General features: G+C 37.1%; 1 protein-coding gene across 1 annotated transcript in view; it reads right to left on the bottom strand.

The window, feature by feature from the left end:
- Positions 1-12,061, bottom strand: part of RELN (reelin) — a 288,489-nt gene that overhangs the window by 85,142 nt on the left and 191,286 nt on the right. The window contains exons 28-34 of the mRNA XM_017523146.1: positions 10,677-10,835; positions 10,300-10,488; positions 9,387-9,660; positions 5,466-5,606; positions 5,182-5,359; positions 1,648-1,732; positions 631-813 (exon numbers count right to left, since the gene is read on the bottom strand). Of these exons, the coding sequence (XP_017378635.1) occupies positions 631-813; positions 1,648-1,732; positions 5,182-5,359; positions 5,466-5,606; positions 9,387-9,660; positions 10,300-10,488; positions 10,677-10,835 (1,209 nt within the window). The remainder of the gene's footprint in view (positions 1-630; positions 814-1,647; positions 1,733-5,181; positions 5,360-5,465; positions 5,607-9,386; positions 9,661-10,299; positions 10,489-10,676; positions 10,836-12,061) is intronic.

A 12,061-nucleotide genomic window follows, 5' to 3' on the forward strand; every position in this document is an offset into this window, starting at 1 on the left:
GATAATTCTGAATTATTTAAAAAAAACTAGTTTTGTGACAGAATTCAGCTATATTCACATTAACAGGAGAAACTACTAGTCAATATGAAGAGATTATATATACATATATATGTTAAATATTTAAATGTTTATTGAGACTTGATATAGTTTGGCTCTGTGTCCCCATCCAAATCTCATCTTGAATTATACTCCCATAATTCCCAGGTGTTGTAGGAGGAACCAGGCGGGAGATAATCTGAATCATGAGAGCAATTTCCCCTATACTGTTCTTATGGTAGTGAATAAGTCTCACGAGATCTGACGGGTTTATCAGAGGTTTCTGCTTTTACATCTTCCTCATTTTCTCTTGCTGCTGCCATGTAAGACGTGCCTTTTGCCTCCCACCATGATACTGAGGCCTCCCCATCCATGTGGAACTGCAAGTCCAATTAAACCTCTTTTTCTTCCCAGTCTCGGGTACATCTTTATCAGCAGTGTGAAAATGGACTAATACACTGGTCAAAAGTGAAGCATGTAAAATGTGTGTGCTGTGGACAGCTAAGCTGCTCAGTTGACAAACACTTCTTCCACATATTAGAAACAAATGTATAAACATGCCACTGTCAGTTTTGATCACATTTATGAATTTACCGTTATTATAAGGTTGCCAGAGTCTGAATCTTGTAGCATTGGTTTGGGCAGTGTATGGCAAGGGAACATTAATGAAAAGTATATTGGTTGTTTGAGGAAAGTAAAATTCATCCATCAGGTGCCAAGTGATTCCTCCATTGATGGAGAATTGTAATAGAATAGAGTGAGATCTCTCTGGGGTACCTAGGAAGAAGATAACACAGGGATAAAACACACTGTGATATAAACAGGGAAATGGTATATATCTTTATACCATCTGAACTGAATCTTTAGGCATCAATACATAAGTGAACTTATGTTTACACAGAGACTTTATAGTCCAAATGCTCCAGAAGCAACTTAAGGTGATGACAGATTGGGCTTTCTATATAAATATATCTCAAAATACATACCAAATATTGGATTTACACACAATAATATCTACCTTTCTCTCTCAGTTATGCACATGCATCTTTCTGTATTTAGGAAACATTACATCAAAACATTTTGATTCTAGAGTCATCACAATTTTACAAAGGGTCAAACATTTAAATCTCAGGATACAAACAGAAAAACCACTTGAATATATATTATATCCACAATAAATTTGTTCAAGAAAATTATTTAGTTAACATGAAAAGTCAGAATGACTAAGAATAGACGTTTTTTGGGATTCACATCTGTAAAAGAAAGTCCAACATTTTCATAAGTTAAACATTTTAAAATTTAAAATTCTTTTAGTTAGAAAGTAGTGGTGGAAAGACTCGGGGACATGATAAATTTAACTACCATAGAACTAATCTGATTACAGCTATATGAAATTATTTAAAATCAGTAGTTTTCTTGACCTTATATTAAGATAAACTTACATTAAAGGAAAACATTTATAAACATTTATCTATACTAATTTATGTTAGCTCTTTTATGTAACAAAACTTATGGGCCTTATATCTGTGATTTCTTTGTGGAAGAGGAATTGTACAGGGGAGAATTCTCTTGAAGGAAAATAATAAATTCATACTCATAGAAATGGCTTACCTTTTGCTATAAATCTAAGTGAAAACTGGACATACATTGTATTTGTACAATCTAGATCTCTTGAAATAAGCATCCTTAGTCCTTCCTGAAAATGAAAACATATATGTAAGTAACTTTTTTTCACTTGCAAAATTATATACCTTGATTTTACACACTTAACTTGCATTAGCTAAGTAATAAATACATGTAATGATCAAGAAGGAAATTTTGTCCAGTTAAAAAGGAAAAATGGGCTGATCTTTGTTTCCCCTCTCTTAATGGCCTTCATATCCTGTGCCTGAGTGACACAGTTTCATTGCCTCAACTCTACATCATACTTTCCTGTGACTCTTCTAAAAAGTGGTACAAAAATGATAGCATTACATATCTACAGGCCTTTTAAAAAATGGCCTCCTTTGATCACAGCATGTTATGAGAGGCGTAATGAGGAAGCAGATGGAAAATGTGCCAAGTGCTCCCGCTGGAAGATGGGAAATAATAGGTAACTTTCTCAGGGTTCCAAGGAGTCGTAGAAACTTAGTACTACTTTGCTCACTCCGACAGCTCCAGGGGCTCTCATTCAGGCTGACAACAACATCCCGCAGTTGATCAAGTTAAATAAGGCATAACTAAGGCAAGTCCCGATGCTCAGGCTGTAAGCATTCATGCAGAGAAGTCAATGAACAAGGAACGAGATCACATTAGCTTTAGTAATTTTTTCTGCTAATTTAACTATTTCTGGTCGCTTAGGATTGACAGCTCGAAAGGTTCTTTTCTTCATGGATACATAGGACTGAAGTGACAGCCAATAAAACAGAATTTCACTATGCAAATAGCCTAAGGGCCAAACAAATCTTTTAGTTTTTCAGCTGCAACTTCTGAAAGAAGTAACTCGTCAGGGATGTATGGCTGTGTGATAATAAGTGGACACTGTCAATTCATTTCTCATCAACTAACAAATGCCAAATGTAGTTTTAGCTAAAAGAGCACATTTTCCCTCTCCTTCACCACATATATTATAGATTACATTCCTCAATCGCTTAAAAAAATTTAAGTAAATTCCACAATAGCAACCATACATTGAGTGCTTACACATACTGGGTGCTAAGATAGACATTTTACACATTTAAAGCACCTAGCACTACTAAGAGAAAAATGTTATTCTCATGTTGCAGGTGAGAAAACTAAAACTCAGCGAGGGAAAGTAACTATCTCAAGATTACAAAGTTTATAAGTGTTGATGGTAGGATTTGAACCCAGATATGTCAGATCGTAAAATGTCTATCCTTTATAAGATACCAGTGTTTTGTTTATTAAACTATATTTTGGCTTGGGGAAAAAAATATCCAGATAATGTCAAATGTAGAATTTGAGAATTACTTCATATTGTAGTGGAAATGCAACTGCATTTATTCCCATCTCATAACTTCACAAAGCATAGATTCATACTTCCAGGACAGATTGCCATGTAAAAGCCTTATATTTCCAGTCTTAGTTTTTTCTTTTATGCCTAGTGATTCACTGCTCTGCTCAGTCCACGATACCTAACCCATGTGTCTTCTTAGCTTCTTCATGTCTTAATGTCTACCCTTTTCCTTACACACTTGCGTAAAGTCTTAGATTTTTTTTTTAAGAGACAGAGTCTTGCTCTGTTGCCCAGTGGCTATATATAAATGTAATCATAGCTCACTAGAGACTCAAACTCCTGGCCTCAAATGATCCTCCCACCTCAGTCCTGACTGTAGCGGGGATTACCGATGTGCACCACTGTGCCTGGCTAAGTATTGCATTCTTTTACAGCTCAATGCCATGTGGAAGTTGAGGTAGAGAGGAAAGGTCCCTTCTTCAGATTGTAATGAAAAAGCTTTGAGATAGATAGTTGAGAGATTCAGCTAATAAATATCCCTTGATAACATCAAAATATAGAAATATGATTACTCTTTTCCTTTGATTATGGAATACAACTATAAAATTGTTCCCATGGGTCAATACAAGTCACTCATAAAAGGCCCTATTTTACACTGCATTTTGTAGGAGGAATTTTGTTGAAAGTAGTCATGATCTATAATCTGAAAGTATCTTTCTTTCATATTTGTAAAATTTGTTTATAGGTTAGCATTTGATATTGATATTATACAGGAGAACTGTCAAACTCTGCTGCCACATATATTCTTGTTCACACAGATATGTTTCTTTTCTCAACCTTTTTCAGGTTCAGTGATCCATTTGTGTAAATGTGAGAAATTCTTTGGTAATGAACAAGCTATTTTAATAGTGGATAGTATTCCTGCATCTATAAACATTAAAAAGAGACTATCATTTCCTTTTTCACGAAAGAATGCCTTTCTAGGTCAAACTGCAACCTACTGAATGGCACATGCTGAGTCCTCTCTACATCTTGCAGAGCTGATAGATAATATGTCTAACACATATAATGCTTGGCTGCTCTTGCATTTGGATGGCTAAAGGGAAAATATAAAACACTATGCCTCTTTCTCATTTATAGTATCAAAAGACCAGGTTAATTCTACTGCTTAAAAATTATCAGATAAAGATCTTTCAATCATAAAAAGTTATAGGACTTCTGCTTTTTAGTCTTGTCAAATGCTTCAAATGGGTTAGGTGTGAGCTAGTGGTAATGAGAACTAATGTCTTAGATAAGACAAAACAAAACAAAAACTCCCAAATCAGGAGTTTCCACTCTGAAATGTTCTACCTCAATTTCTCCAGTCCCTCAAAACTCTCAGGGACTTGTAAATCTCTCTCAGGCCCTGTGCATTTTCTTCTTTCTCATTCAAAACTTGAGAAAAATTTGGATTCAAACAAGGATGATAACTGGCATCTATTAACTATAATTGAAAAAGTTCCAGGGTATCGAATTTTCTAGGTGTTAGATGTTAATCATTAGGGTTGCATAGAAACCCATGCAGATTTTTGTCAAAGATTTCATTTGCACACCTAGATTCGTCAATTTCCCCATGCTGAGAGAGATGGGATGTGGCACGTATTCACATATGAAGACGTGCCGGCTTAGCACAGAGTTTCACACAATTGCTTAACATCTCTCTAACCAGACATCTAGGGTGAAATACAAAAAGATACTAACAATGTTTGAGAATGCTATTTTACTTCACTTAAATATTTGGTTTTCTTAAAGTCACCAAATGGTTCTATTGGCAGAAAAAAAAGAAAAGTAAAACTAAAGACCTTTCATCAAGTCATTTAGAAAATAATCCAAGTTAAATAATATTTAGTAACATAAAATGTTAGATTATGGAAATCTACATTCCAAGAACTATATACATATAAATGTATGTATATAATTCCAGCAGAAAGTAAGGAAGCTCCGATCTCCAAAGCAGAGGAAAAATTTTATCTCAAGTGATCATGAAAAAATGACTGCACTCAGAAGAGGAAACATGGTTTGGGTGAAAAGTCAGTAACTATGTATTAAATATTATGTCATTTGAAGAGATTCAGAAATAGATTTGTGTTGAGCAGTGACTGAAGAAGAGAATGCTAGTAGTAATGTTGGGAAGGAGAATCTTATCTGACCCCTTTAAAAATGAGAGATGTTCCAGATTTGATAGTTTCACCATTCAGATTCCCCCTCTCTGCACCATATACTTCAGGCCAAAGGTCAGGATGTAAGTTCCCATTGAAATCGTCTTTAAGAATCGAGGGCAGAGGAACAACAGGAACACAATAGGGTCCACCAAAGCCCCGGTCACACCTAAGAAAAAGAAGGAGTGGAGAAAAGACATTATTCGTCATGAGTTCAACAAGCCATTTTTATTTTGGCATTGCAAAGAAAGAAACTGCCAGTTTTATTAACTTACACACAGCGTCCAGCATCACAAATCCCTCGTCCTGAGCACATCCAAGGGCACCCTGAGGCCAGTATAACGTTATCAATCGCCCAGGAATCAGCTCCCACAGTGTAGTTGGCCTGAATCCATCTGAACCGGGTTCTGGGAGAACTAACCAAAGAAAACACACCATTGGTTTGGCAAGCAACCTTGAAAGCACAAGGACATTTATATTAATTCCCCTTTCTCTTTAAAGTAACTTCCTCCAGAGTCCAGTTCTCTCTTCCTTGATGTACTTTATTTTCCTACTAAGTAGTAGGAAATGTTGTTTTCTCTGGACCCATAAATAGGAGGGTAGAAAACATTCTATTCTTTCATATAAGATTCTATAAACACGTGTGAGATGGAAAAGTTATTTTGAACTATCCATTTATTTTGTTTTTGAAATACATGCAGAATTTTAGTTTTTGCTTTCAGACTCTTCTTATTTTTGTTCTTGTTATTATTATTGCTATTTTGCATTTTCTTTTTTTTTTTTTTATTTTTTTTTTTATACTTTAAGTTCTGGGATACCTGTGCGGAAAGTGCAGTTTTGTTCCATAGGTATATATGTGCCATGGTGGTTTGTTGCATCCATCAACCTGTCATCTATATTACTCCTCCTAATGCTATCCCTCCCCAACCCCTACCCCTAAACAGGCCCCAGTATGTGATGTTCCCCTCCCCTGTGTCCAAGTGTTCTAACTGTTCAACTCCCACTTATGAGTGAGAACATGTGGTGTTTGGTTTTCTGTTCCTGTGTTAATTTGCTGAGAATGATGGTTTCCAGCTTCACCCATGTCCCTGCAAAGGACATGAACTCATCCTTTTTTACTGCTGCATAGTTTACAATAGCAAAGACTTGGAACCAACCCAAATGCCCATCAATAATAGACTGGATAAGAAAATGTGGCGCATATACACCATGGAATGCTTTCAGACTTTTATTGCTATTTAGTACTGGAAGGGATTGAAGGTGATAAACATGAGGAAAAGTTGGAATCTTACAAAATTCTGGCAGTGAGAACTCTATTCTACTGTCCCAGAATGGTTTCTGAGAGTAAATGGAAGCCCTTGATACTTCTGCACTGTATTTGGTTCTCGAGGTTCTGGCTCTGTAAAGCTGAGGTCTAGAATGATGTGATGCATTCTCATATTTTCTATTTATTTGCAATCTATTATTTGGAGTATATCAGGTCACAGGACTGCTTTATCCAGAAGCAGCCTTACCAAACAACAGTAATAGCCCCTCACTTAGGAACAGTTTGCATAGAAGTTTGTTAGTCTGTTATGTGGAATGTGGAACATGGTCTACTTGAAGTTAGAATTTCAGAAGCACAATTCTAAGTAGTATTGTTTCCCCTACACAAGTTTGATGTGACACAGCTGTCAGCATGGAGCTTTAACACGGAAATCAATCACAGCACCACTGTTTAACACCCTTCAGTGGTTCCCACACACATGCATTGTTCAGACCAAACTACTTAGGATGACATACATGGCTCCTCCACTGTCTTCTCTCTTTCCTGGCTCCAGATCCCTTCTTCTTACCTCACAATTATATTCTGGCAACACTGAACCCTTGAATTTCCCCATCCACTCGTGTTTTTTTCTGGTCTTCTGGATTTTGTTTTGGCTTATGCCAGCACAAATGCTCTCTCGCTCCCCTCTTCTCCTGGATAAGGACTACTCAGAGTCAGCTGAGACATCAACTCCTCAGAAAGCTCCCTCCAGTTCCCTCAAAATGAGTTAGATAGTATCCTCCTGCCTTTCAATAATAACTCTGAGTACTTCCTCTGTTATCATCTTATAGCATAAAGAGCTGCTTAGAGGTTTATTATCTTAAATACGGTGATGTGCTGCATAATGATGCTTCTGTCAATGATGGACTGCGTATATGACAGTGGTCCCTTAAGATTATAATGGAGCTAAAAAAACTCCTATTGCTAACTGACATCTTGATGATTCTGACCTTGTGTATGCGAAGGCTAATAATGTGTGTTTTTGTGTCTTAGCTTTTAAGAATGAAGTTTTAAAAGTTAAAAAAAAGTTCTCAAAATATTAAAAGCTTATAGAATAAGGATAGAAAGAAAACATTTTTGTACAGCTGTACAATGTGCTTGTGTTTTAAGCTAAGTGTTAACATGAAAGAGTCCAAAAGTTTTAAAAAAGCTTATAAAATAAAAAGTTATAGTAAGGTGAATTTATTACTGAAGAAAGAAAAACACTCTTTTGGAAATGTGGTTGCACCTAAGTGCATAGTGTTTATGAAGTCTACACTAGTGGACAGTAATGTTCTAGGCCTTCACATTCACTCACCATTCACTCACTGACTCACCTAGAGCAGCTTCCAGACTTGTAAGCTCTGTTTATGGGGAGTGCCCTATACAGGTGTACCATTTTTAAATCCTTTATACCATATTTTTATTGTACCATTCCTATGTTTAGATATATAAATACTTAGAATTATGTTACAACTGTCTACACTATTTAGTATAGTAACATGCTGTACAGCTTTGTAGCTGAGGAGCAATAGACTCCATCATACAGCCTAGGTGTGTAATGGGCTGAACCATGAAGGTTTATGTAAGTTCACTCTATGATGTTCACACAACAATGAAATCGCCTAACAATGCATTTCTCTAAACGTATCACCATCGTTAAGTGATGCATGACTTTAATATATTTGGATCCTGGCAACAGCTTATTCATTTAGTATCAGAGTGCTTAAAACACAGTAGATATTCAATAAGTGTTTGTTGAATTAAAAAAAATGAATACATGAGCTACAAGTAAGTACTATTTAAAGCTTTCGCAGTCATAGGAAACTATTTTAGGCTAAATGCTAAAATCTTTTGGCTTCCTGAATTTTCCCTTGCCACTTGGTTGTACATATCTGAATCAGATTTGAACCAGGAAAACAGAAACCACTATAAATACTTAACACAGAAATTAATACAAGGAATTGGATGTGCAGTAAGTGGTAGAGCAGAGAAGCCAGTAGAAGCAGTAAGGAAACCAGAGTTCAGCAAGTTAAGAAGCCATGTACTATGAATACTCTGTCCCTGGAGGGACACAGGGAGGAAATGCTGTTGCTGGTGCCTAGGGACCAGGGTCACTTGGAGGGCCACCTAGGGGAGCTGGAGCCACAGAAGCTGGCCTACATGTACTTGAGGCAGAAAGAAGGGGGAGGAATATCCTGATTTATCCTTTATTTCTCCCTTCCATTCTCTTGCCAGTATCTGACAGCAGAAGTAGGAGGCTGGGAAATACAACCTGCCATTCAGAACAGAGCACAGGAAGGGAGAAGCAGGGACCTGAGGGAAGCAGTCCCAGGAGGTACAGCCTCTAAGTGGTTACCACAGTACCCGTTAGCTCCTAGAAACATCCTCCAATGATCCAAATGGATTCATCATAAAAGTAGGGGCCTGCTGTAAGTCAGTACAATTCTTAAATGTGATCTGAAATGCCGGGGAGGGGAAGACAGATGCAAAACAATATGTGCAATTCAAAGGAAGCAATATTTTGTTCATATTGTGGTATCGAGATGAAAAAAAGAAACACTAAGGGTGCTCTCCTATATGTGGCAATTTCACATACTGCTTACTGTGAATAAATAGCAGTCTGGTTTATGGCCGGAGACTGATTTTTACAAAAGTTTAAAAACGAAATCTGGTGGGCAGCCTTTATGTTGGCAAAAAACAGAAAAGTTCAGCCTCATAAAACTTTTGGTGCTCTCTAGCCACATTTAAAACTTGCAACCCAAAGAACCTCATACTTTTTTTCTTCCTGGCACTTCCATGTATAATTATCGTGAAAGAATAAGAGAATCCCTAAGTCGAATCAAAATTATTTTCAAATTAATCGACAGGCACCCAACGTTCTGATATGTAGCCAAATGACAATTCTCACATGGTGGAGAGTGGAAGGTAGACAGTGATCCGCTTCCAATTCTGGAATCTTTCTGAGGTGTAAATTGAACTTTCCGTGTAGTGCAGACAGCCAATGGTTGGAGGAACACACTCTTCAGTGACAAGATGCCAGTCCTTGCCATTATTCAGAGAATACTGGAGCTGTACACTGTGGGAGTTGCTGAAGGGCTTGCTACAGCCCATGCTCATTTCAAACTGCAAAAAGGTAGATGCTGACACATGAAAATCCCAGGTCTCAGCATAACGAGGTTTTCCTGAAAAAAAAAAAAAAAAATGTGTAATGGTCGCATATAGTTGTGCAAACAAAAATCATGGCTTATCTTTAGTGCCCCTATGTGCTTTGAATTTTCTTCTTATATTTTCTGTTTTTATTTGGTTACCATAGATTTGGAAATATGGAAGGCTGCTAACTTGAAAAGCATTACCACCATGGAAAGGGCAAATAGTGTATTTAAAATACTGATATATTACAGTTGTAAATATTTTGAGGGTTACATGTGATATTTTGATACATTTATACAATATGTAATGATCAAATTAGGGTAATGAGGATATTTATCACTTCAAACATCTTTTTTTTTAAACATAGAATCTTAAGTCTACAAGCTATGAAACAGGAATGTCTTCTCATATATATTTTTTTTGCTCTTCTTTAAAGAAACCTTACTCATATCATTCATGTTCTGTAAAAGAGAGTTCCAACAAAAAACAAGTCACTAGTATCACCAAGTTATCTTAAGACAATAAAACTTCTTTTTTTTCTCTGAAAGCCACCCTCAGCATGGGTAGTCAGCATAGCTCAGTTTTGCATTAGAAAGTTTTCTCCTGAATTTTAGTTAATTTAGTTCTCTAGTTAATCAAATATTCTCCCTTTATCTGGTGATAATATATACCTATGTTTTCAGTGAATATCAGAGCAGTATCCATAGAGAGACAGTCAATATCAACTTGACCTCCTTGGATTCGATACCAGTTGGCTTGCAAATCTAAAGAGCCATCAAATTTGTCTTGAAATCCAGTTTGAGAGCTGTCATTCATTCCTATAAGAACGTCATCCAAAGCCCACTGGGCTGAATGCTTCCCTGCAATCAGATGAATAAAGGCGGTTAGAGAAGGTTTGTTACATAGCAATATGAATATCTTTATGACTGCGATTTTAAATCAAACTGTCTAGAAATTGACAGCAAATTAAGAAACACACAATGCAAAATGGGTATGGATATTGTACGACCTAAAAGCTACCAGAAAGTTGGAGTGAGCAGTAAGTTACCATGTTGTGGCTGCCACCATCGAAAAGCCGTTGCAGGTGTCTTTGCCTCCTGTGGCAGGTCAATGGATATGATCTGTGGGTCCAGGAAGGACATGAAGTCCAACTCTCGAAGCAAATGCCAGAGTATCCCATTGTCATTTGAATACTGAACAATAAGCCCTGAGTTAAAAGACATAAATCCAGTTACTTGGATAACTTCCTAGACGGAAGGAACAGTATTTCTTAACTGGTGCGACTGCAGCAACCTCAAATTGCATCTTCTAGAATGAGGGCACATTTGTGTAACTTCCAAGGAATGAATTAGTGGACCTGAAGGCTCATCAATTTTTTGACAGTCTCTAATGCAGTGACTCCCAGGAAATGAAGGAAAAAATACATAAGCTCTTAAAAAGACTACTCAGCTTTATATGAGTGATGAGTAAGTTGGTAAGGGGAACATAAAAACCCGCTCCAGATCATGTATTTGAATTTTAGATTCTGTTCTGAACATTACAAAGTCTCATATCATTATTGTATACTCAGAAGAAATATCTCAATCTCTCTGGCAAAAAAATCAAGTAGCTCCTTGCCTGAAGCACTAGACAGTACGCACTGCCTGGTCTGAAATTCCATTAGGCAGAAACATCTTTTTACCAGCACTTCACACTTTGTCAGACCTTGGTCAGTGAAGCCTAAGTGAAACCAAATTATTAACTGGCGAAGCAGAAAGACTCACGTCTCTCTAACGTTAGCCTGACTTTCATTTCTCAGTGTCACCTTTTCCCCTTTTCTTGCCCCATCCATCCATGCCCCTCCACTGTCACTAGGGTGATATGATCCAGGGAACTACAGATTAAACTGTAAAGGACCTCATGTCCCATCTAAAAGAGGATGCAGAGAAAGGGTAATGTTGAATGAAAGAAACAAGTTGCTAAGGATGAAACTGTAGAAATCAATTATGTATATATGTGTGTGTATGTGTAACCAGGAATAAATCAGTGTCTGTATTAAGACTGAGCCAACCTTTATACCATGGGTAGTGGGAGTGGGTAGAATGGTAGGGTATTTATTGATCTAATTGCCTATTCCATAATTTTCCTAAGACTGGTGCTGCATATTCATAATTACAGCTAGGGATACTGAACTACTTTTTGAGTATTCATAGAAATTATGCTCAGTAAAGTTATTTTTATTATATTCTTCTTTTTTTTTTTGAGACAAGTTATCACTCTGTCACCCAGGCTGGAGTGCAATGGCACAATTATAGCTCACTGCAACCTCTGCCTCCCTGGGCTCCAGAGATCTTCTCACCTTAGCCTCCCAAGCAGCTGGGACTACAAGTGTGTGCCACCTCGCTTGCTTAATATTTTTAGAGACAGAGTTTCTCCATGTTGCTCAGGCTGGTC

This window comes from Cebus imitator, unplaced genomic scaffold (assembly GCF_001604975.1).
Source record: "Cebus imitator isolate Cc_AM_T3 unplaced genomic scaffold, Cebus_imitator-1.0 Scaffold26, whole genome shotgun sequence".
NCBI classification, from domain to species: domain Eukaryota; kingdom Metazoa; phylum Chordata; class Mammalia; order Primates; family Cebidae; genus Cebus; species Cebus imitator.